Source organism: Schistocerca piceifrons, chromosome 1 (assembly GCF_021461385.2).
Source record: "Schistocerca piceifrons isolate TAMUIC-IGC-003096 chromosome 1, iqSchPice1.1, whole genome shotgun sequence".
NCBI lineage: Eukaryota > Metazoa > Arthropoda > Insecta > Orthoptera > Acrididae > Schistocerca > Schistocerca piceifrons.
In genome coordinates this window covers 735,641,136-735,668,474 of record NC_060138.1, presented here as the reverse complement: position 1 = coordinate 735,668,474, position 27,339 = coordinate 735,641,136, and the positions used below count along the sequence as shown (strand labels likewise).

Genomic DNA, 27,339 nt, shown 5'->3' with positions numbered 1-27,339 from the left:
GAGGCACTTAAAATTGTTGCAGAGCTGCACACCTGATTGGAATTGCACAGTGGCATGCAGCTGCCCACCAAGGAACAGGCTGCCTTCTAAAATGACCTGAGGACTTTGGGATGGATAAGTCAATGACATGGTAGATCACAGGTGCGATGTACTCCACCTATTCTGGATTCTGCTCTGGTGTTCAAACACAGTCATCTGACTAAACAGTGTCTATTTAGCTCTGTTTATCAACCATTTCGACAGCTTTCTTTCAAGGATAGCTCCATCTGGTAGGTGAATGCAGAGTGGAAAGTGGTCACTGGAATGTAAGTTATCAGTTACTTCCTACTATGCAGAGTCTGTGGGGCTAGGGAACAGAAAGAGATCACAGCTGAGGACCACATAGTAGCAGCAAAGAAATGAGTGAAACTGCATGTGTTGAGACATCATGAGGCTCTCTAAAATGCGAGCCCGAGGCAAGTAGAGTGTGAACCTCATAATACAATTTGGGCACTGAACTCTTCCAGCAGGAGAAATGGTCAGGGGAGTTGCTCCATAAGATCTGAGAATCTGTCACTTCATGTGAATGCGTGTGAAACAATCTTGTGACCCACATAAACTCAAACAGTAACTGCTTTCAGATCGGTAACCAGGGATAGAGTAGAGGAGTGGGGTATTTTACTGACCAACACAGCTACCCCCCCCCCCAAAAAAAAAAAAAAAAAAAAAAAAAAAAAAAAAAAAAAAAAAAAAAAAAAAAAAAATTTTGCCCTTTCCCTAGCCAATTCATACTTGTGGTGGAGGATATGGCACCACAGCATGGGGGTATTCGTAGGTTTAAAATGTGTTTCTTAGCCAAGAGTTTCAGTTCCTCCACATGCCTCCTGGACCCATTAATGGAGCCATTTATCTGCAAGACTTTTCTTTCACTCTGTCTTTCTGCTGGGATGGGGATCCTGCAACAAATGGAAGATTGGTCTGGTGGCTAGGTGGTTTCCCCAGGGAGACTTTTTATTGTGTTGTATACAAATCATTAGAACTGTCAGAGAGGAATGAGGTCTACATGGTCTGATGGTTTATGGCCTGTGTTCTTTGCATCTGATGCTTCCAATGTCATTTGTTCACCCGAGGAGGTTTTGCAGAAACCTCCATGGTAGTGGTCGTGGTATTGGTACTGGTAGTGGTATTGGTATTGGTACTGGTAGTGGTAGTGCTGGCCTATTTACTGAAGTCTGGCCTTTTAGGTGCCAGAAGCTCTTCAATATCAGCAGCTGTGACTTTCCTGATGTTTAGGGGGACCTTTGGCCTCAGGAATAACATTAGTTTTACAATGGCACTGACAAAGATGCGTATTAGTGACAACACTGGCAACTCCCCTTTGTATAGAGGCACTGACTTTCAGAATATGCTTTTTAAGAGCTGAAGCAAATGAAGTAGTGAAAGTTGGAGGCTGCACAGTCCTATAGATTATTTTTGCCCTCACAATATGGATACCATTCCTTTCCTCAAAGTAGATGCCACAGCCTCTATTCCAGGAAGAATGATCCACAGGGCAATTAACACACTCTGGAGGAGAAGAGTGAACAACGCCTGTGTGAGCAGCCTTACCACATTTGTCGCAAGTGGCTTCTCCCTCACACGTTAGAGTAACGTGCTGGGAATGGATTGGTGACATTTTAAGTAAAGGAAACTGCCTCGATATGCTCTGGAAGTGTATCACAAAGGTGTTGTGTAGCTCTGTTCTGATTGCATATTCCCCAAGGCATTTAGCTTTACGAAGGTTTAAGGTGGAAAACTTTCTACTTACATTACTAACTTGAACAGATATGTGTATGCAAAGAAGGTCTTAAACCTACAACAAACATTAATTTCTGAATATTCATCTATCTGCACTCAGACAGCATTTTATTAGTAAATAAAAATACCTAACAGGATAGCAGTAAGTGAGGAAAATTCATCTGAGGAGGCGGCAGTTTACAGAAAACTGTCTTTTTTAATTTTTATTCTTTTAGTTAAAGCCGTTCTTGTCAAATATTTGCCATGAAATACCATTTATACGTGATAACTAAGGTGAAAATCTTAAAATTTTAGTGATAAAAACAATAAATATATTTAATTTAAGTTTTAACTTGCTCAGCTTACTCTTCTAAACCATGCTGTATGGAAACAGTTACACTGTAAATTGATAGCACTGTTATAGTGCAGACACTTCAATGTGGCAGTTTTGGCTGGTAGATGTTTTGAACTATGGTCATGTAGGTAGACGTTGGGCCTGAACTATCACACTTAAGACACTGCCAATCTCGGCAAGCAATTTTGCAGTAACTACAACATTATGGTTTGTGTTCTATGCTCTGCTTCATGTTGTGCAGTGCTCATGTTTTGTTTTATAATTTTGGAATGAGCAAAGAGACCAATCCTGGTCCATTATGGGGTTGAGGTATGACTCTGAATAAATTGGTAATCCATATGGCCATCTGTCAAATTGGTAATTTGTATGGCCATCTGTCCTGTCTGCTTTGGCAGAAGCACAGATAGCAGGTGTAGACTGCAATCCTGCAATACAGAGCTGAGGCTTGTTAGCTCATAGTACTCCTCTCCCCACAAGTGGTCTAAATTCCTGTATGTTTACATGAGTACCTGAATGGTACGTTGAAGTGTTTGCTCTATACCATATACTCCTTTGGCCTAAAGTCTAATTCTTACCTTCATTAATACTTCTTGCCAAGTCCTCCAAAACTTTTTCTTGCCTTGATGAGAGAGCCTTCATCTCAGAATCCAGCAGGGCAGCTGCATCAACACTATTTCTGCACATTTTTAGTCTATCCTCAGACTTGAATGATGGAGTAATTCTTTCAGCATCTGACTTCCAAGACACTGAGTGATGTGGAAAATCAACAGCACCTTATAAGAGAAAATGCACCAAGCTTCACTTGGGTGAATGTGAAATGTATTTTTATACATGGGTTGATATGTAAAAATATATCTACTGTGTGTTCATGTACAGAAATGAATAGCCAGTCAGTTTATGTAATAATGTGCCACATAATGGTTTTAGCAGATTGTATTAGTATCCAAACAAACTCCAAATGCCTGAAGTTTGAAAAATGTTAGATCTAACTTAATTCAACAACTAACTTTGTGTGTTCACTGATGGGTACTTACGCTATGTGATCAAAAGTATCCGGACACCCCCAAAAACATACGTTTCTCATATTAGGTGCATTGTGCTGCCACCTACTACCAGATACTCCATATCAGTGACCTTAGTACATCATGAGAGAGCTGAATGGGGTGCTCTGCAGAACTCACAGACTTCAAACGTGGTCAGGTGGTTGGGTGTCACTTGTGTCATATGTCTGTACGCGAGATTTCCACTCTCCTAAACATAACTAAGTCCACTGTTTCTGATGTGATAGTGAAGTGGAAATGTGAAGGGACACTTACAGCACAAAACTGTACAGGCCGACTAAGCCTGTTGACTGACAGAGGCTGCCAACAGTTGAAGAGGGTCGTAATGTGTAATAGGCAGACATCTATCCAGACCATCACACAGAAATTCCAAACTGCATCAGGATCCACTGGAAGTACTATGACAGTTAGGTTGGAGGTGAGATAACTTAGATTTCATGGTCGAGCGGCTGCTCACAAGCCACACATCACACCAGTAAATGCTAAATGACGCCTCGCTTGGGCATAAACATCGGACGATTGAACAGTGGAAAAACGTTATGTGGAGTGAGGAATCACTGTACACCATGCGGAAATCCGATGGCAGGGTGTGGGTGTGGTGAATGCCCAGTGAACATCATCTGCCAGCGTGTGTAGTGCCAACAGTAAAATTTGGAGGTGGTGGTGTTATGGTGTGGTAGGTATCAGAGGGATCTGTTGAGTGTTGTTGTCCACCTGCCTCAGTGAATTCAAAAATATTCGGCAAGAATTTGAACTTCTATACCTATCATCCTATTTCACCTGCAGACAGCTGTAACAGTTCTCTCTTCTCTCCAAAATCCAGTTACTTTTTTCTTATGGCAGGTACTAATAAATTTTAATGTAATAGACATCTGAAGAAAGATAGTTTACATCTATACGAACTAGATTCCAAAATATTTCACAAAATGTTCATTAATATTTGTCACATCAGAAGAAATTAGGGAAACTGACAAGTGCTGATGAGGATGTTAACAGACATAAACATCTACCAAACAATAGTATACCCAGAACTATAAATAAAATTGGAAATACATATATCATGCACTGTAATGTAAATGGTTTAAACACTGAATACTTGAGTGACGAACGCTCTAAAATAGGTTAACTGCAACTTTTTTGTACGAGTTTCAATATGTTAAATATATCACGCACTGTAATGCAAATGGTTTAAATACTGGATACTCAAACGATCAAGTTCAGAAATAGACAAACTGAAACTTTTTTGTATAAGTTTAAAAATGTTGGAGTAATTTGTTTAAATGGACACTGGTTTAGTGAACGTACCGTAAAAATCTTAAATAAAACTGAAACCTTCATGATGACTACCGTAACAGTATTTATAGGAAAGAGAGTCATGTTGAAGTCCATGTATTCTCATTTATTTGATTTAAATTAAGATGTAAGATGCGAGTTTTTCTACTTAAATAAAGAGAGTATTTTCTAAGTTTGCTGTATCGAGATATGGAACCAAAGAATACGAACAGAGTGCTTTTGTTAACTGTGTCAATACGTGAACCTGAATCCATAGAAGATAGAAGGAAATGGTCTCACAAACCTTTCTAGTGAAAACAATTGTGCCATAATCAAATTTTTGGCCAAGCACGAGTTGTCCATGAAAATGGTAAAATTGGATTTTTTTTTTTTTTTAATCGACCCATGTAAGGATCATTTCATTACATCAGTAGAAAAAAAATCTGGGACAACAGAAGTTTTATAAAACTATGCTAAATAAACCAGAATAGAAACGATAAAACGATAAAATCTATAAAAATTGATATTTTGGAACTTTTTATCATCATAATAATGAAGTTAATGGTTTAATCCCATATGATCATCTCTGACTGCCAAATTTTGTGGATCAAGCCAAGTTCGCGCGCGCACCTCTGTGTGTGTGTGTGTGTGTGTGTGTGTGTGTGTGTGTGTGTGTGCATGTTTCCTTTTTTTTCTGGCAGAGTCTTTGGCTGAAAGCTAACAAGTTAGTGTCTTTTCACTGTGCTTGTCTGCAACTCAACATGTAACCGTTATGGTAAGTAGAACTCTTAACTTCTCCTTACATCGTAGAATTTTTTTAAAAAATAGTTAGTGAAGATAACTCATTTCATATCAATTTTTGCAGATGACTTGCAATTAATATGATATTTTATGGAAGTTTATAGGCACATGGTGGCAGTGTAAGAAAGAAATATTTGGAGTAAGAAGTTAAGTACATGGAGTTTGAAAGCAGCCAATAATGACTGAATGCTTCTATCAAAACTGTTCTATATGCTTGAATAGCATTAAGTAAACAATAAGCATATAACATTTATTTACAAAACAAGTGCATCTATATCTACACTTGACAAACCACCATGAAGTGCATGGCAGACGGTACATCCCATTGCACCAGCTATTAGAGTTTCTTCCTGTTCCATTCACATATGGAGCGTGGGAAGGATGATTGTTTCAATGCCTCTGAGCATGCAGTAATTATTCTAATCTTATCCTCATGATCCCTATGTGAGCATTACGTAAGGGGTTGTAGTAGTCTTCGAGTCATCACTTAAAGCAGTTCTTGGAACTTTGTTAATAGACTTTCTTTGGATGGTTTATGTCTATCTTCAAGGGTCTTCCAGTTCAGTTCCTTCAGTGTCTCTGTGATACTCTCCCATGCATCCAAACAAACCTGTGACCATTCCTGCTGCCCTTCTCTGTAGACATTCAGTATCCCCGGTCAGATCTATTTGGTACAGGTCCCCCACACTTGAGCAAAATTCTGGAACTGGTCACACAAGTGATTTGTAACCAATCTCCTTTGTAGACTGATTGCACTTACCAAGTATTCTACAAAGAAACTTAAGTCTACCACCTGTTTTACCTATTACTGAGCCACTTCATCATTCTGCTTCATACCCTGAACTGATATTATAGTCATAGCATTTTTTTTTTTTTTTTTTTTTTTTTTTTTTTTTTTTTTTTTTTTTTTTTTTTTTTGTGCACAGTTCTACATTTCTGAAAATTTAAATCAAATTGCTAGTCTTTGCAATTCTGTGAAATCTTATCGAAATCTGACAATATTTATGCAGCTTTTCTCAGATAGTACTTCATTATACACAACTCCATCGTCTGCAAAAAGCCTGATTTTAATATTAATATTGTCTGAAAGGTCATCAATCTACAATATGAACAACAAGGGTCCCAACACACTTCCCTGGGGCACACCCGAAGTTAATTCTGCATATGACTCTCCATCTAAGGTAACATGCTGCGTCCTACTTACCAAAAAGACCTCAATCCGGTCACAAATTTCATGTGATAACTCAAACGATTGTACTTTTGACAATAAGCATAGGTGTGGTACTGAGTCAAATACTTTTTGGAAATCAAGAAACACTGCATCTATCTGACTCAAGCTTTCAGTATGTCATGTGAGAAAACTGCCAGTTAGGTTTCACATGATTTCGAGACCCATGCTCGTTGACACTGAGGAAGTCATTCTATTCAAGATACCTCATTATGATTGAGTTCAGAACATATTCTAAGATTCTGCAATAAATAGGTGTCAAGGATACTGGATGGTAATTTTGTGGATCATTTCTACTACTCTTTTTGTAGATAGGTGCGCCCTGTGCTATTTCCCATGAACTGGGCACAGCTACGATAATTTATAGGTAGAAGAGGGGCTAACTCAGCCAAATATTCAGTATGGAATCTGACAGGGATTCCACTGGACCCTGGAGTTTTGTTCAATTTTAATGATTTCTGCTGTCTCTCAATACCACTGACAATAATACTTACTTCACTCATCTTTCCAATGGTACAAGGATTAAGTGGGACAATTCTCCTGGGTTTACCTGTGTAAATGGACATTTGAAAACAGTGTTAAGCATTTCAGCTTTTGCTTTGTTACCCTCAATTTCAGTTCCTGTCTCATTTGCTGAAGACTGGACACCAACTTCAGTGCCACTAACAAGCTTTATAGGCAACCAGAATTTCTTTGGTTTTTGTGAAATATCATTTGGCAATATTCTATTAGGGTAGTCAATGAAGGGGTCACACATTACTCTCTTAACAACTAAATGTGTTTCATTTAGTATCTCTCTCTATAGCCCTACACTTTGTTTTATACCTATTATGCAGTAATCTCTGCTCCTTTAGGAGTTTCATTTCATGTCCACTTCTGATACTATGTTTTGCCCAAACAGTCTCACATGCAGCTTTAGTTTCTATCTTTGTGGATTTGATTTTCTTGTCTGTTGCAACAAATACACCACTTGCCATTTCCCATTTGCCTACCCTTTCGGAACACACTTAAATTTTTTCCCAAAAATCTCACAGCTATCAATTTCAGGTTTCAACCAGCTTTTTGTACCTAGTATTATGTGAGCTTCACTGTTTTTCAGGAGTGCTTCAATCTCTGGCATGTTTTTGTGAATGCTTCAGCAATTAACCATTAGGATTTTAATACTCTCACCTGTGGGAGGCATTTCTTTCAATCTTACACTGATACTTCTGGGTTTCTTACAGCTGTTGTTATCTGCACTGGACAGAGAGTTGTCTAATCTAAAAAAACCCTTGTGCACACACCACACATGGTCAGCTACCTGAGTAGCAGCCTCTGATGTGTAGTGCAAACTTAACTCATTTAGGGGGCACATACAGGTCTCAACCCTACGATGCAAGTCCACCAAGTCACAGCATAGCTTGTCACAAAAGCCTCTGGTTCAGTTCCTTCCACTTGACTCAAAACCAAAGGGTCTAGATTAGTTCTGGAGAAACACTGCAAATTGTGTGCTTTGCTAAACTCCATGCACAAGGCTGGCCTTCTCAACTTCTCTGCCAATTGCTGGAATGACCGAAGTAAGACCTCGAAGCCCAGACAACAGGCATCATTTATTAAAATATGTGCCACAATCTGCATTTGGTTGCACCCTGTTCCTTCAATGGTTGCTGGAATAGCCTCTTCAATATGTTGAATGAGACCCTGAGGGCCCCACGTATACACAATGAGTGCACCTGGTGTCCTTTCTAGACCCTTGCTGCCATTGCCCTAATGGGTACCATCATTTGCTACAGGTTTGAACTGCTAATGATTAACAGACCCTACCCTGTTGTGTTTGTCTCCTGTTGACACTGAACAAAACAGGTGAAGTGACTCCCACTGTTTCTGTTTCAGTAAAAGACAACACCACAAACTTGTTGGATTTGGGGATTAGTACAACTCTCTGAGTCCTCCCTGGCCCCCAACCACACTGTATAGGACACTTAGATCCACCATTGACATGCCACTCACGGCTACATGGCCAAGTAGTGACAGATCCTGTACTTTCTGCAGAGGAGACTGGATCCACAGGGGAGAATAGTACCTGAGGTACCTATGGTACTGGTATCATAGGTACACAGCTCTCGGGAACACTTCCAACACACTGATTTGCAGCAGCTGCCAATCATTTGACAGTAGTCAGGGTGATTTCCAGCTGCTTATGAACGTCAACTACCTCGCCCCATGTTTGAGAACAGCATTCACTATGGGCTGCATTTTGGCTGGTGCAGTGTATTACAGGGTAGTGAACAAATAACTTTAAATTAGGCCCACTGATTATGTTTTAATCTGTTGCGCTAAAAAGATGTTAATTCCCAATAAGAACTGAAGCAAAAACACAAAACGAGATATCGATGAAGGCAAAATATTTTTACGTTAATTATCGTTGATTTTGATGTTAATTATAGTTGTTAGCAAACTTGAAAACGGAATTAATTTATTGCTTAAACTGTTATACCAATGCACGCATGTTGAGAACAATACCAGTAGAAAGCATTGTATTCTATATGTAATCATAAGGTGGTGGCTCAGTAGGTGTGTCCTGGAATGCAGTGCAGAAGATGTCATGGTCAATCCAATGTCAGTCTTGGAAAATTTTGTTCCACTTACCACTTCTTTAGCCCCTGGCAATGTTTGTTAATGTGCAAAATATTGAGTTGTTTAAGTTTAGGACTCAGAGAAAAACAAAACTGTGTGGCAGATGTTACAGCTGCAGCAATTGACTTGCACAATACAACATAGCAGTCAGTGCACCAGATGAGGAGCCTGAATGAACTGTAGCTTAAAATGCTATTTAAATCTGTATAAGAACAAGAAATGAACAAGATGGTTCAAATGGCTCTGAGCACTATGGGACTTAACATCTGAGATCATCAGTCCCCTAGAGCTACTTGAACCTAACTAACCTAAGGACATCACAAACATCCATGCCCGAGGCAGGATTCGAACCTGCGACCGTGGTGGTTGCGCGTTTCCAGACTGAAGCGCCTAGAACCACTCGGCCACAGTGGCCGGCAAATGAACAAGAACATAACAGATAATAATATAAACTATATTTTCCAGCCAAATTAGTTTCAAGCTATTTATTCAACTACATTAAAATGTATACAAATCACCGTTTATAACTTTGGGATGAAAATCTGCATTGTCAACATAGGAATTGGAAATAGGAATAAACTGTGGCTTCCGGTCTACTCTCAGTGTCTGCTCATTTTCTGTAACAGCAGCCCTGATGAAATTACTGCTTCTTGTTTCATGCATTTCAACTTTGAAGAGTTTTGACTCTGTTTTTGTTCCAGCTTACAATGCACATGTAGTTACATAGTGATGGAATGTAATAATTGTGAAGCGCATCTTGAAATTACACCCTGCCACTCATGGACCCTTTGTTGGTCCTTTTCTTAATATTGACGTGGTTTCTTTTTTTTTTTTTTTTTTTTTTTAAAAAAAAAAAAAAAAAAAAAGAGCTGACACAATACGACTTCCAGTATAAAATCTTTTTCGGTTGGGGAGAAATTGAACATCACAACTTTCTGGTTACTTTCCTCCATTTTTACAAAACAACACCTTCAATAATAAATACTAGGTATCTACAATGTACAATTAATGTCTGCAACCAAAGTGCAATAACAGTGTCAATAGCTGATTTTACCAGTGTTGTCAAGGATGTTTCATGGCAACCTGGTCAACACTGTCCCTGCCCACAGCATCCAAGTTGTGCTTGTGTGACGTGTGTGCTGTAAAGCCATGGAAATCATGTTGCACGTTACTTTTAAAAAAAAGCAATTATTAACAGTTCTCACCCTACACATCTACGATATTATCATATTTTTACATAGTAATTTAGAATCATTTACGAAAAACTATTTCAATCACTCATGTAATATGAGAAATATTGTTCATTGTTTTACTTACATGCTCAGATTCCCCAATACATGGGAATTACAATTTACAAACAATTTTAGGACAGGAACATTCTGAGTATGAAGCTAGACTCAATGGGGTGGGTGGTGGGAGGTGTGGAGGGTGGGGCTGGTGGGTGGTGTGTGTGGGTGTGGGTGTGATGGGGAACCAAGTTAGTCTTTGTCAGTAATGATATTATTTACAATTCAGTTGAAGATTTCATGAAGGATGAACTGAATATTTGAGCAGGATATAGTTGGTCAATAGTCTTTTCACAAAGAAGTTACATTAATGTTAAAATACTATGATCTATGATATCTTACTAACTATCCTGTACTCTAATTAAATGATAAGCATCTGTTTGGAATGAGCTGAAAAAAATCACAATTCACAATGTTCATTCATGTTTTGTTTTCCTCATCACATACAAAAGATTTTATACTTTGTTGTGACAAGTGTCACTGCAAAAAACTTGTCACAGTCTGACTCAAATTATCTATCTTTAGAGACTCTTGCCATGATAACGGGATTGTGCCTTTGGGTGGCTAGGTGATTGTGTGTGTGAATGTGTGTCCTTGTGCTAGGAAAAGACTCACTGCTTGAAAGCTAGTGTAGATGCTGTTTCCTGTTATGTGTATCTGTGCTCCTCACATCAATCCACTATAGGTGAGTAGTTGCCTTTCACTTATTTGAAATAAAGAGCTTCCTCTAAATCTACAAATGCTATAAATATAGATTCATCTTTCTTCAGCTTTTCTTCTAAGACAAGTTAAATGGTCAGTTTGCTTCACATGTTTCTACATTTCACCAAAATCCAAAATGATCTTGCCTTGGTCAATCCTAAAAAGTCTTTCCATTCTTCTGTGAATAATTTGTGTAAGTATTCTGAAACCATTACTCATGAAATCAATGGTTTGATATTATTCACACCTATCAGCGCATTTTTCTTTGGTATTGGGATTATTACATTCTACTTGTAGTCTACGGGTATTTTGTGAGTCTCTTATCTGTTGCATACCAGGTAGAGTGGTTAATTCTCCCAAGAGAGCCAATAATTCTGAGTGAATGGTATCTTAGCCAGCTCTTTCAGTGCTCTGTTACATTACACTTACAGAATCAAATCTTCCATCTCTTCTTCTTCTTCTTCTTCTTCTACTCCCTCTTTACATTACATAATAGTTTCTTCAAGGTTTTTTTTTCTCTCTTTCTGTAATGTAATGTATGAATGACATTCCACTTAATATTCAATAAGCAGAATTGATACTTTTTGCAAATTACATTAGCACTCTAATAAATTAAATCATGGAGAAAGCAACAAAAGAAACTGTAAATGATATTTTCCAAATAATTATTTGGTGTTCTCAGAAAACAGCCTCTCGCTCAATTTTGAAAACACACACTATATTAAGTAATGTACAACAACTAGAGTCATACCAACAATTGACGTGGTGCACAATCAGGAATCAAATATTCAGTTTGGTACAACAAATAGTCATACCAACAGCTAATGTAGTACATGAGCAGGAGTCAATAAATAGGGTATAATGCTCCAAATTATAGGTGTAAATATTGAAAAAACCTTGAACTGGAAGAAGCATGTTTCTGAGCTTCTCAAACAATTAAGTTCAGCTACTTTCGATCTTTGTATAATTGCTAATCTGGGAAACAAAAGCATTAAAATTCCTGACAGATTTCTCATATTTCCACTCAATAATGTCTTACAGAAGAATTTTCTGGGGTAACCCACCACTTATAAAAAAAGTACCGATTGTAGAAAAACAAGCAGTAAGAACAACATGCGGTGTTCACCCATGGATGTCATGAGATACCCCTTCAAGGAGCAAGGCATTTTCACTACATCATCACAATACATATATTTGCTAATGAAATTCATCATGAATGATCAATTACAATTTGAGAAGAATGGTGAAGTAAAGACCTACAACACTAGAGAGAAAAATGACCCTTAATGCCCACTATTAAAGCTGTCAGTGCCCCAGAAATGAGTTCAATATGCAATATACATATCCTGTAAAATGACTTGTTCTACATCATTTTCATGAAAGAATCATTCAAATGATCTATGGAACATGTAGCTAACTAATGGACTAACTAATTTATGGAGTTTTAATCTGTAGTTCATAACCAATAAATTTTGGGCATAGTCCAAATCTACTTCTTGAAATGTAATGGGTGCAGTTTTGTACTTGCTTTCAACCATTCATAATACCAACATAGCAAGGCCATGCGGGCTAATGTTACAAGGTCAGATTGGTCAGTCATCCAGATGTCCCAGCAACTACCAAAAATTCTCCTCACTCTTCTTCATGAACCCTATGTTAGTGTAGTCTCTCCACATACACAACTTGATGAGGATTCACCTGATATCTGTATTGTTGAGATATAAAAGCCACTTCTCTGTCACAACGTTGATGGTTTGTAATGAACAATTATAGGGGAATGGAAGTTGAATTCATCAAAGTGAAATTTCATAATAATCAGAATTACAGGGCATACCAATGCTGGAGAGAGTTAAATTTAAATTGAAAAATGAGGTTCATAAGTCCATCACCAATTTGTTTGTTAAAATAATCAAATAATGCTATAAGAAGTATTCGTAAGGCAATTTGTTGCCTCCATACTAACCAGATATTAACTCCTTTTCCAGCTTTGCTAGTATGGAACTCTGTTGCTTCTTCAGGTGGTCCACCTTATTTTCCAACAAAGATACTTCTCTTAAAACATTCCTTAATCTCATACTCCCATGCATGACAGGGCTACCCTGCTTATCAAGACATGACCTGTCTGCCAGCTGGACTGGTTCATCAACATCTGTTTCTAGGCATTCAAGTAGGATTTCAGCTTCTTTTTGGGGTGTAGTGTTCATGATTTCTGGCTCATTTGGTACCTGTTGACCTAGAATAAAAAACATTTTTATCATGTGCAACACATAATGTGAATATATAAGTTACAATATTTTGTGTATTATTTATGGTTCATTATTTATGAAACAACAAAAATTGCAAAAATAGCTAGCACAAATGATGCAATGTTCAAATTTTATAACTGTACACAGAATGACTGACTTTTATAAAATAATAGACCCAGAATCAGTCACATATTCAGATTAATGCTTTCTGCTAGAAAACAGCTTACTACAATATGATGACAGAAATTCCAGGATTGAAAAAAAAAAAAAAGGGCAATAGGCGGGCACTCATATGCAACTGACTGATGTGTGTTGCACAGAGAAATGTAAAATAATACATAATTTCACTAGTTTTCTTACAGTAGTAATCTGACTAACTCAACAGCTTCACTGTAATACAACGTTTTACCATGTTAATAAAGGAAATAAATTTCCTGTTTTGAATGACTGAATAATCAGTTGTTAGCTGGAACCAGTACTGGTTGTGAAACTGTGAAGTGACTAATCAAATAAATACAGTAGTATGAACTATTTTCAATCACAAACTTCTCCATTTAACTTTCATGTTAGTGTTTGCACAATTTCACTAATTTTTCAGCCCCCCCCCCCCTCTCTCCCTGACACACACACAAATACGTGTGTGTGTGTGTGTGTGTGTGTGTGTGTGTGTGTGTGTGTGTGAGGGAGGCTTTGTCCTTAAACTGGGAAAAGAATGGCTCCAACACTAAATCCATCAAATCAATCAACACCTATATCAAGAACCCCACCCAAATTTTCCTCTCCAAAAATTACCCCACAGAATTGGTTGGCAAAGAAGTCTTGCAGGCAGCCTGTTCCTGTCACTTAACAAATGTATATCTCCTCAAGCCACCATACAGTATATTGTAGAGGGTAATTTATACCACCATTAGTCATTACCTGTCCTGTTCCATTCGCAAACAGAGCAAGGAAAACATGGCTATATGTATACCTCCACACAAACCCTGGTAGCAGCAGATTTGTTCTGAAGTCAGCAACAAATGTCATTTCTCCAAACTTTCTCATTTGGATTTCACAAAAAGACTGTTGTCCTCCCTTCTCATTTGAGTTCATGGACCACTTCTTTAATATTTTTGTGTTGATCGAACCTACAAGTAACAAATCTAGCACCATACATAAGAATTGCTTTGGTATCTTCCCCTCAATCTGACCTGCTGGGGATTCCAAACACTTGAGCAGTACTCAAGAATTGAGCTCATAAGTGTCGTTTATGTGGGTTCCTTTATAGATGAGTTACACTCTCGCAGAATTCCCCCTTTCCTACAATTGACTTTACAAGCTTGTTCTGTTTCATATCGGTTTGCAATATTATGCCTAGATATTAATTGGATGTGACTATGTCAAGAAGTACACCACCAATGCTGTATTCAAACATTACAGGATTGTTCTTCCTACTCATCTGCATCAAATTATATTGTCCCTCATTCAGAGCAAGCTGTCATTCATCACACCAAACAGAAATTCTGTCCAACTCATCCTGTACCCTTCTCCAGTCACTTCCCCTACATTATGGCATTATTAGCAAAACAGCTGCATACTGCTGTTCACCCTATCCATCAGATCGCATGCGTGTGCAGGAAACGATAGGTTCTGTCACACTTTCTTAGGGCATTCCTGATGATACCCTTGTTTCTGATAAACACTCGCTGTAGCTCCAACTTCCAACAAAACCCAAAAGGACCCTCCTCGCCACACATGCCTCAATCCATTACTTCACTAAGAGTATGACTCTTTCAAGTATTAATGAAAAAATCTTACCCTGACACACTTCCCACACCACCCACTATCACCTTCCGTGACTCTTGTAACACACTCATCTAACCTCTTAATGTTCCCAGGCAACTATCACCTCTACCTCAAGGTTCCTCCCCTGTAATCATTCCCACTATAAAAACTGATCTTTATAAACAGCCTCTACCACTATATTTAGCCCCACCACTGACAAATCCTACAACATAAAAGGCTGAGAAATATGTACAACACATGTTGTTTACCAGTCAATGTTACAGCATGCCTCTTTACATAAGAATGCTCACCACTGAACTAGCTCAGTACAAAAGAAGTGCCCGTCTAGGGAATACCCATGACCCAGCTATTGAGCTTGCTCTACAACATGACTCAAAATATCTGAATGCCAGCTACACCATGGGGCCATTAGGATGCTCTCACCCAGCACTAATTCTCCTGAATTCTGGATGTGGAAACTAATTCTTCAACATATCATCGAACTCTGTCATCTTCTAGACCTTGACTACTATTCACAATGCACTCTTCCCCCATCCTCACCCCTCTCTAAATACAGAAAAATTAATTATTTTCACAATTATTTACCGTATTTACCCAAGTATAAGATGACCCTAAATAAAAGACCTCTTTTTATAAGGGACTCCTTGAGAAAATTTATTTTTAATGTTGTTGTTGTTGTGGTCTTCAGTCCTGAGACTGGTTTGATGCAGCTCTCCATGCTACTCTATCCTGCGCAAGCTTTTTCATCTCCCAGTACCTACTGCAACCTACATCCTTCTGAATCTGCTTAGTGTATTCATCTCTTGGTCTCCCCCTACGATTTTTACCCTCCACGCTGCCCTCCAATACTAAATTGGTGATCCCTTGATGCCTCAGAACATGTCCTACCAACCGATCCCTTCTTCTGGTCAAGTTGTGCCACAAACTTCTCTTCTCCCCAATCCTATTCAATACTTCCTCATTAGTTATGTGATCTACCCATCTAATCTTCAGCATTCTTCTGTAGCACCACATTTCGAAAGCTTCTATTCTCTTCTTGTCCAAACTATTTATCGTCCATGTTTCACTTCCATACATGGCTACACTCCATACGAATACTTTCAGAAATGACTTCCTGACACTTAAATCAATACTGGATGTTAACAAATTTCTCTTCTTCAGAAACGCTTTCCTTGCCATTGCCAGCCTACATTTTATATCCTCTCTACTTCGACCATCATCAGTTATTTTACTCCCCAAATAGCAAAACTCCTTTACTACTTTAAGTGCCTCATTTCCTAATCCAATTCCCTCAGCATCACCCGACTTAATTAGACTACATTCCATTATCCTTGTTTTGCTCTTGTTGATGTTCATCTTATATCCTCCTTTCAAGACACTGTCCATTCCATTCAACTGCTCTTCCAAGTCCTTTGCTGTCTCTGACAGAATTACAATGTCATCGGCGAACCTCAAAGTTTTTATTTCTTCTCCATGAATTTTAATACCTACTCCGAATTTTTCTTTTGTTTCCTTTACTGCTTGCTCAATATACAGATTGAACAACATCGGGGAGAGGCTACAACCCTGTCTTACTCCCTTCCCAACCACTGCTTCCCTTTCATGTCCCTCGACTCTTATAACTGCCATCTGGTTTCTGTACAAATTGTAAATAGCCTTTCGCTCCCTGTATTTTACCCCTGCCACCTTTAGAATTTGAAAGAGAGTATTCCAGTCAACATTGTCAAAAGCTTTCTCTAAGTCTACAAATGCTAGAAACGTAGGTTTGCCTTTCCTTAATCTTTCTCCTAAGATAAGTCGTAAGGTCAGTATTGCCTCACGTGTTCCAGTGTTTCTACGGAATCCAAACTGATCTTCCCCGAGGTTGGCTTCTACTAGTTTTTCCCTTCGTCTGTAAAGAATTCGTGTTAGTATTTTGCAGCTGTGACTTATTAAGCTGATAGTTCGGTAATTTTCACATCTGTCAACACCTGCTTTCTTTGGGATTGGAATTATTATATTCTTCTTGAAGTCTGAGGGTATTTCGCCTGTTTCATACATCTTGCTCACCAGATGGTAGAGTTTTGTCAGGACTGGCTCTCCCACGGCCGTCAGTAGTTCCAATGGAATATTGTCTACTCCGGGGGCCTTGTTTCGACTCAGGTCTTTCAGTGCTCTGTCAAACTCTTCACGCAATATCGTATCTCCCATTTCATCTTCATCTACATCCTCTTCCCTTTCCATAATATTGTCCTCAAGTACATCGCCCTTGTATAGACCCTCTATATACTCCTTCCACCTTTCTGCTTTCCCTTCTTTGCTTAGAACTGGGTTTCCATCTGAGCTCTTGATATTCATACAAGTCGTTCTCTTATCTCCAAAGGTCTCTTTAATTTTCCTGTAGGCGGTATCTGTCTTACCCCTAGTGAGATAGGCCTCTACATCCTTACATTTGTCCTCTAGCCATCCCTGCTTAGCCATTTTGCACTTCCTGTCGATCTCATTTTTGAGACGTTGGTATTCCTTTTTGCCTGTTTCAGTTACTGCATTTTTATATTTTCTCCTTTCATCAATTAAATTCAATATTTCTTCTGTTACCCAAGGATTTCTACTAGCCCTCGTCTTTTTACCTACTTGATCCTCTGCTGCCTTCACTACTTCATCCCTCAAAGCTACCCATTCTTCTTCTACTGTATTTCTTTCCCCCATTCCTGTCAATTGCTCCCTTATGCTCTCCCTGAATCTCTGTACAACCTCTGGTTCTTTTAGTTTATCCAGGTCCCATCTCCTTAAATTCCCACCTTTTTGCAGTTTCTTCAGTTTTAATCTACAGGTCATAACCAATAGATTGTGGTCAGAGTCCACATCTGCCCCTGGAAATGTCTTACAATTTAAAACCTGGTTCCTAAATCTCTGTCTTACCATTATATAATCTATCTGATACCTTTTAGTATCTCCAGGGTTCTTCCATGTATACAACCTTCTTTCATGATTCTTAAACCAAGTGTTAGTTATGATTATGTTGTGCTCTGTGCAAAATTCTACCAGGCGGCTCCCTCTTTCATTTCTGTCCCCCAATCCATATTCACCTACTATGTTTCCTTCTCTCCCTTTTCCTACACTCGAATTCCAGTCACCCATGACTATTAAATTTTCGTCTCCCTTCACAATCTGAATAATTTCTTTTATTTCATCATACATTTCTTCAATTTCTTCATCATCTGCAGAGCTAGTTGGCATATAAACTTGTACTACTGTAGTAGGTGTGGGCTTCGTATCTATCTTGGCCACAATAATGCGTTCACTATGCTGTTTGTAATAGCTTACCCGCATTCCTATTTTCCTATTCATTATTAAACCTACTCCTGCATTACCCCTATTTGATTTTGTGTTTATAACCCTGTAGTCACCTGACCAGAAGTCTTGTTCCTCCTGCCACCGAACTTCACTAATTCCCACTATATCTAACTTCAACCTATCCATTTCCCTTTTTAAATTTTCTAACCTACCTGCCCAATTAAGGGATCTGACATTCCACGCTCCGATCCGTAGAACGCCAGTTTTCTTTCTCCTGATAACGACATCCTCTTGAGTAGTCCCCGCCCGGAGATCCGAATGGGGGACTATTTTACCTCCGGAATATTTTACCCAAGAGGACGCCATCATCATTTAATCATACAGTAAAGCTGCATGCCCTCGGGAAAAATTACGGCTGTAGTTTCCCCTTGCTTTCAGCCGTTCGCAGCACCAGCACAGCAAGGCAGTTTTGGTTATTGTTACAAGGCCAGATCAGTCAATCATCCAGACTGTTGCCCTTGCAACAATTTTTAATGTATTCTGACTAATTAAAATTATGAACTGTTTTATCAACTTAAAGTACCTTCCAAAAACTTAACATTACGCCTATTCTAAATTTATGTCATTTATTGATTGTCTACATTTTGATAATACTAGGGAAAATAAAATAAACAAAAAGAATGCGCACAGGCTGCCCAAACTCTTATGGGAATCGTCACCTTAGTTGGCGCGAGTAATGAGTGGATGGGCAAATATCTATTAGGAACATTACATATGTGGATTGTGGACAGTTGGGAATGTGAGTCTCACGAGAAGCGTGCAAGGGATAAGTCCCTGCAGTCGCACTATTCATCTGTGTCCTCAGTGGCTCAGCTTGACAGAACGTCTGCCATGTAAGCAGGAGATCCCGGGTTCGAGTCCACATTTTCAGCTGCGCCATAGAGGTATATCAACAACACCTGTCGGCAGCTCAGGGTTTCAATCAATCATGATTTATTAAAAAGAAATGGCTTATAATTTTATGAAAAGGATAGTTGCTACTCACCATATAGCGGAGATGCTGAGTCGCAGATAGGCACAACAAAAAGACTATCACATAATAAACTTTCAGCCAACAAGGCCTTTGTCAAAAATACACACACACAAGCGAACGCACATGCGCAGGCACAAACCCACACACACATGACCGCATTCTCTGGCAGCTGAAGCCACACTGTGTGTCTGCAGTCATGTGTGCATGAGTTGCGGTTTTGTGTGTGTGTGTGTGTGTGTGTGTGTGTGTGTGTGTGTGTGATCTATTTTTGACAAAGATCTTGTTGGCCAAAAGCTTATTCTGTGACAGTCTTTTTGTTGTGCCTATCTGCAACTCAGCATCTCTGCTATTTGGTGAGTAGCAACTATATGTTTCATAATACTGTTACATTCCATCCTGGATTTTCCATTGTTACAGATGTTTCCTTAAATTTTCGGACTGTTTTATTTTCTACCTTTTCTGCTTATCAACCCTGTAGTCTGTGGTATCACTATTTTTAATCATCATCATCATCATCAACAACAACATCATTATCCTAATACCAGAGCTCTGAAATTTATATCTTTGTTGTCACAAATAGCTGGCTGTTCCTTCAGAATATGTTCCTATTTCTGAGGTGGTTGTTCTGGTGGTAGCTGAGAACATAGCTGCTTTCTCTGAATGCATATTGGCTTTTGCTTCTATACTGACATGAGAATTCACAATGTTTCTTGTTCCAAAACATATTACCTGCTCCCCACTCTCTCATTGGATGTTTAGAACCAGTTGACACACCACCTCATTACCGTCATACATCGAGGTGAGCAATAACAACATTACGACAAGAAAAAACGTTAAGTACACCAGTGGCCTCTATCTAGACTTTTACCATCTCCTACAGAAATGATCACTATTGTTGAGCATTTGTCCAATTTTTAAGTAAATTTGATCCCAACCCAACTACCAATGGGTTCAAGCAAACTGCAGTCTAAATGTGGTAGATGTTCACAAAAAGCCAAATGGTATGTTTTCCCATAGTTGGCAACATAATGAAATATGCTGTTCGCTCACTGCTCCCCTTCCTGGAATTGTGCTTGCTTTCAGTCAAGCTGGTGTCATTGTTCCACTTCAGCCCTCCTGTAGCAACTGTGAAAAGCAGACTGAAATATCTTCTAGTGTTCAGGTCATATGTAACAACACCAACTATGGTTATACAAAAGTAAAAGATCAAAATTATGATTCAGTCCCATTCTCAATCTTTCACTTCTCCCACAATCTAGTGATGCAATCTCCACTACGGACCTAGCCTCTGTAATTTATTCTTGCAACAACAATTACAGTCAGTTTACTGTGATTTATTTCCTTTGTAAGACATTTCATTCTGGATTAATTTTCTTTCAACTAAATGTCACCATCATGTTCTAAAGCTGATTAAAAGCTGGTAATGTTTTTACCCAGTATTCTAATAGGGACTGAATTTCTCATTTGCAATCCACTGTGTAAATCATTACAGTCTCTCATAGCCAAATAAAATACTGGTCTGGGTTATGAATCAACTAATGGTACCGAAGGACAATGTTTCCATTTTTGAATGTTACTTTTACTTAAAAAGCAGCATTAATTAATGTTTGTTTACGGTACCCACACACGTATGAGAACATTTATTGCAAACCTGTTCAGATACAACAAAAGTTTAAAAGATGATAGAATTTAATGATATTTCCTGACATGTTTCACAAAATTGTCAAATTTTAATCATTGGAATAGATTGTTGTAGTGGCTGGTTAATAGTTTCTTGCTTACATCTTGCACTAGCACCACGCGAGTCAATGTCACACAATAATTCAGGCAACAATGATACTGTATCAAGCACTTTAGCATATCGGGAAACCCTAATCCTGTTGAAATGCAAGTATCATTTGCCGAGCCCTGCCCTTCTGATATCTTCAAAATAAATCCGCAAATGACCTCCGTAGCCAAAGCTTCATCTCTAAATGTAAGACGACCCCTATAAAAATAAATGAAAGATGACCCCTATAAATGAAAGACTACTCCTATACCCTCTACTACACAACATGAAAATGTTGGCCTCTGCCGGCCGTGGTGGTCTCGCGGTTCTAGGCGCTCAGTCTGGAACCGCGCGACTGCTACGGTCGCAGGTTCGAATCCTGCCTCAAGCATGGATGTGTGTGATGTCCTTAGGTTAATTAGGTTTAAGTAGTTCTAAGTTCTAGGGGACTGATGACCAAAGATGTTAAGTCCCATAGTGCTCAGAACCATTTGTTGGCCTCTGCAGCAATAGTTTAATCTGCCATTTTTAAGACAATCCTGTATTTTTCAAATGCTGAATTTTGGGGGAAAAAAACTCATCTTATTATCGGGTAAATGTAGTATTCCCCCCCCCCCCCCCCCACACACACACCCCCACCCCCATCCCTTCCTTCACTTTTTCCACTTTTCTCCTAATCCTTAATGGAATCATTCATCACTTTTCATTTGGCTTTGTGTTTAATCAATATTCATCTTTCACTGTTGTCCCTTCTACGAAGGTTGAATGGACACCAATACCTCCACTTCGTTAACTGGATTTGGATGGGAATATTTTGATAAATAAAATGCAGAAATAATCCTTAGAATGTGAGTCTTTAATTGCCAATATTCACTTTTCCACATAATCACCAGCCAATTGGATACATTTCTGCCAACGGTGAACAAGTTTTCTGAAGCCGTCATGGGAGAAGTCGACACATTGTTTCTGCAACCACAACCTCACAGTTCTCTCAACATCTTCATCAGACACATAATGATATCCCTGCAGATCGTCTTTCATTATCGGGAACAGATGGAAGCCAGATGGTGCTAAATCTGGACTATATGGAGGATGCCGTATGGTGGTGAGATTCAGTCTCTGAAGTTCTGCTGTGGTGGCACATTTATGAAATGTGTGGTTTGGCATTGTCATGCTGCAGGAAAACATTTCCCTTTTCCTTTCGGACCCTTGTTAGCTGTCATTTCAGAGTTTGCAGCTCTGAATTTATTGTTGTTCCATCGTCAAGGAAATCAATGTGGATAACACCATCTACATCCCCAAATACTGTGGCCATGATTTTTCCAGCTGAGGGCTGCCCCTTGAATTTCTTTTTCTGGGTTGAGTCTTTGTGTCGATATTCCATAGACTGACGTTTCGTCTCCGGGTCATAATGGTGTAAAAACATTTCGTCTCCTGTCACTATTGAATGGATAAAGGCGTCACCTTCACTCTCATAACGCAAGAGGAGTTGCAAGTCTGTGCACTTTCATTTCACGAGTCAGCATCTGGGGTACCCATCTTGCACAGATCTTCTGATAGCCAAGCAAAACAATAATGTGACCCTCACATTCTTGTGAAATGCCAATTGTGCTTGCAGTTTCTCTCTGAGTGATATAACGATCATCCTGAACCAATCTGTCAATATTTTGCTTGTGAAACTTGGTGATTGCTATCACAGGATGTCCAACTCTTTGTCAAGCAGGTCAGATGTTCCCGGCTCAACATCTTTAAACTTACTCGCCCAACAATGCACAGCACTCACATCAACGCAATCATCATAAACTGCTTTCATTCTCTGATGAATCTCCTTTTGGGCGACACCTTCTGCTGTCAAGATTTCAATGACTGGTTGCTTAAATCATATTGACCGACCATCTGCACAGGGTTCCATACTTTACACAATCATTCAATGCTAAGGCTTCCTGCTAACTGGAGCTGTAGAGAAGAGGCTATGGAACAAGCCAGACCTGCCGTATACCAATGCTACCAACTGTTGAAGAGTTATGAAGGGGGAAGCATTACTTTTCAGTCAACCCTCGTATCACATATGAGCTGAAGTTGGCATAGAACATATCTTTGACTTCCTCTCTCTCTTACACCTTCACCGCTATTCTTGTCATATTGTTCTCTCAGCAGGTGGACTCCTCTCCTTCTGTGATCTAACTGACCTGCCACTCCATTCCGATCTCTCTCAGTCACCCTTTTTGGTCTCTGAGGAAGAAACAGAACAGAATTCAGAAAGCTAGAAATAGTTTTTATATTATTGAGTGTTCCTATTGGTAGAACTTAGTATTTCACCTCCAAAAGGTATGTGCTGGACAAACAATCTCTCTCCTTGTAATTTAACAAATTTTTAAACTGAATTTGCCTTTTGATACAACAACAACTTGCATCCCTAGTGTTGGGAATTTAAATATTTCAGTGAAGCACACAAACTGCAGACTTATTATTGTATATGCATATTACATGTCCCGGCACATGAAAACGAGGACAAAGAATATGTACAACCCTTTGAAATGGGGGCAGCAGAGGGGATGGACTATAAAATACCACATGGTATTTCATGTTTACATAAAATCTTCTTTTTACACTTCAAGGAGTGGATGTTGGCCTGTTCCAGATCCAAAGGAAATTAACACAACTGTTGTCTCCATCTCTTCAATCACCCTTCTATACTATCTTTTCCAGTAGCATTAAAATGTAATGGCTGCCATGGCAGATGCTCAGGTGGCATCTTTCGGATGTGATTATATTACTTCTTTGGTAGTGCCTAATCTGTTCTGTCATTGTTGTTTTCATGTGCAGTTGCTGGTTTTATGTCTTCACTCGCCACTCTCTCAATGTCAGTCCGAGCAGGGATCTCAGAATCATCATCTAAGCTGTTTCAATACTTTATTCCTCTTCTGCTAATTTGCGGATAGGCACAATTAAAAGATACTTGCACATAAGGTTTTGTCCACAGCCTTCACAGAAAAAAAGAAACACACGCCGTTCATCCACACAAGCAAGCATCTCATGCACACATGACCCCAACTCCGGCTGATTGGGCCAGAATGCCGTTGGAAGAAAAGGAACACACACCATTTATTCACACAAACAAGCGTACCTCGGCACACATGAATGCCAACTCTGGCAGCTCAGACCAGAACGTCAGAATGCATTCCGAGCCGAGCTGCCAGAGTCTGAGGTCATGTGCGTGTGTATTTTTGTGCATGTAATGTGCTAGCTTGTGTGGCTGAATGGTGTGTGTTTCTCTTTTTCCGGTGAAGGCTGTGGCTAAAAGCTTATGTGTAAGTGTCTCTACATTGTGCCTGTCTGCATCCTAGCATTTCGTATTTACGGTAAGTAGCAACCTATCTTTTTGTACATTGTTAATAACAATAATAAGAGCCAGACTAGAAATTCAGTAATCAGATCGGTGGGTCAATTAAGAGATGAAAAAAATATTGTAACAGAATGTCATATTGGGATACAAGCAGAGTAAATTTAGAATCTGAATAGTTGAATTGTAAGAAACTAATTTTAAAAACCTAGTACTGAAAACAACTGTTGTTAGTTGATCTGGACACAATGTCACAATGCTGCAAAAGGCTTGCAGAAAAGAAAATCTAGACACAGATGTTGTTGGAGCAAGGATGACAGTTACTACTATACTAAACAGACTGTACAAGTGACAAATCTATGTAATGCCTTGTTATTTTGTACCTGCTACATAGCAAATAAGTCATTTATTAACAATTAATATGAAATAAAAATTGTAAATTAGTATTTTAATGATGATGTGTCTCAAGTTTAACAAATTAAGAGCCAATTACTGTGCAGTTATTGGCATGTGTCACATACTGTGATGTTTCATGATTTAAAACACATGCAATTCCCAAAGGAACATTTCAGGCTTATGATTTCAGTAGCAGAATCAAGTAGATAGCTTTCAGCGCTTGATTTTTCTCATCAGCATCCACAGCCACACTCCATGTCATTACACTTGATGAACATCTCGCACGGTTTCACTGTAGGATTAGTATCTGTAAGTGATCCATGAAATCTTTTTTGTTTCTATGAATCTAATGGTGTAATTCATACACTGTAGTATGTTACTGCTGTGATATGTTTATTTGTTCTTTAAGACAGATGATTCTTCCCTCAGAACCTACTGTGAAAAAATATTCGTGTGTTTCTTGAGCAGCTCATCAAGAAATAACCTTCAACCTACCAATCTACATCCATACACGTACTCTGCAAGTCACCCTATAGTGCATTGTGGAGCGTATAAGGTATGATGCATGATGGAGTGTATCTTATGCTCATACCTTTGTTAGCAGCCAACAGTGGGGAACCGAGTCAAATGCTACGTGGAAATTTGTGAATATGGAATCTGCCTGTTGCCCTTCATCCATGGGTCACATGACATCATGTGAGAAAATGGCAAGCTAAGTTCTGAACAATCTACACTTTCTAGATGCGCACTGATTTGTGGACAGAAGCTCTTCTGTCTCAAAGAAATTTATTATATTTGAACTGAGAACATATTCAAGAATTCTGAAGCAAACCAATGATAAGGACATCAGTCTGTAATTTTGTGGGCTTGCTCTTTTACCCTTCTTATATACAGGAGTCACCTGCACTTTTTTCCAGTCACTTGAGACTTTGCGCTGGGCCAGTGTCATAGAGTACTCTATGTAAAACCTAACTGGGATTCCATACGCACCTGGTAACTTACCCCTTTGTTCACAACCCTTCAGCTGCTTCCCTTTGGCAGGGATGCCTGTTACTATTTCCTCCATACGTGATTCTGTAAGATGGTCAAATGATGGTATGTTATTGCAATCCTCCTGAGGAATGATTTCTTCAATACCAGATTTAGAACTACGGCTTTCCTTCTGCCATCTTCTACTGCCACACCAGACTTGTCAAAGAGTTACTGGAGAGAAACTTCAACCTCGCTTAATGATTTTATGCAGGATCAGCACTTTCTTGATTTCTCTGCAAGATCTTTTGCTAAGGTATTATGGTGGTCATTGTTGTACGCTTCATGCACCAATCTTTTTACAGACACGTGAATTTCTACTAATTTTTGGATGCCATCATTCGAACTTTTTTTTTTAAACTATAGTGCATTGTGGAGCGTATAAGGTATGATGCATGATGGAGTGTATCTTATGCTCATACCTTTGTTAGCAGCCAACAGTGGGGAACCGAGTGTAACCAGCTCGGCTTCCTCAGCAGTTTCTGAATTTTGTTGTTACCGTATTTACTCGAATCTTAAGCCACACTCGAATCTAAGCCGCACCTGAAAAATGAGACTCGAAATCAAGGAAAAAAAATTTTCCCGAATCTAAGCCGCACCTGAAATTTGAGACTCGAAATTCAAGGGGAGAGAAAAGTTTTAGGTCGCACCTCCAAATCGAAACAAAGTTCGTCTAGTTGTAATATGAGACACAATTTAGGTCGAATGAATGACGATACAGCTGCAGTAATTTGGTTCGAGTCGTAAGCTTAGCAGTTACGGTTTACCAGGTAGCCATTGCTACGCGTCACGCGCTCCGTCCGTATTTATACGGATATCCTTCCTTTTTCACGTGCTTCGTCTGGTTTGAATTGATTGCTTATTTTTCTTTGATCTGATAAGTGCTGTTCTCTTTATTATAGGTGTTTACGTCACTCCAAGCTGAAAATGCATTACTGCACTGTGTCATGCATTGTTTGTCGCATTCTGATAGTGCGTGTTTACGGCCTGTCGCCGCTCGCGGCGTGGCTTGCTTTTGTGCGCGCTACCGCCGCTTGCAAATAAAAAATAGAGAAGAGTCGTCTCATTAGCGAAACATTTGTTGCTACTTACACTACTGCCTTCTTTGATAATGATCAACAAGAACCAAATAACAGACTGTGTATGACAGATGATGTTCTGAACGAAATTTTAGCGAAAATTTTTCTCCGTTCCAAAATCTTTGCAGGCGCCTCTTTAGTTCATTACATTCTGCACAGGAAAGAGACATCTTAGATTTAAAAATCTAGTCAGTTGCCGTGCTTTATTTCTGACTGTATCACTATCAGGCATAAGAATAATACGAATATAAACATGACATGATATGTATATTCTTTCCCGTTTGCTGTTGTCTCACTCTAGTTTCGTA

The 27,339-nt window shown here is 39.0% G+C and overlaps 1 protein-coding gene across 3 annotated transcripts in view; it reads right to left on the bottom strand.

The window, feature by feature from the left end:
- The window catches only part of LOC124711389 (germinal-center associated nuclear protein), a 294,702-nt gene that overhangs the window by 36,724 nt on the left and 230,639 nt on the right, over nucleotides 1-27,339 (bottom strand). For all 3 annotated transcript variants that reach the window (XM_047241452.1, XM_047241443.1, XM_047241459.1), the window contains 2 exons: nucleotides 13,040-13,309; nucleotides 2,686-2,883 (listed from right to left, as the gene is read on the bottom strand). In XM_047241452.1, coding sequence (XP_047097408.1) covers nucleotides 2,686-2,883; nucleotides 13,040-13,309 — 468 coding nt within the window. The remainder of the gene's footprint in view (nucleotides 1-2,685; nucleotides 2,884-13,039; nucleotides 13,310-27,339) is intronic.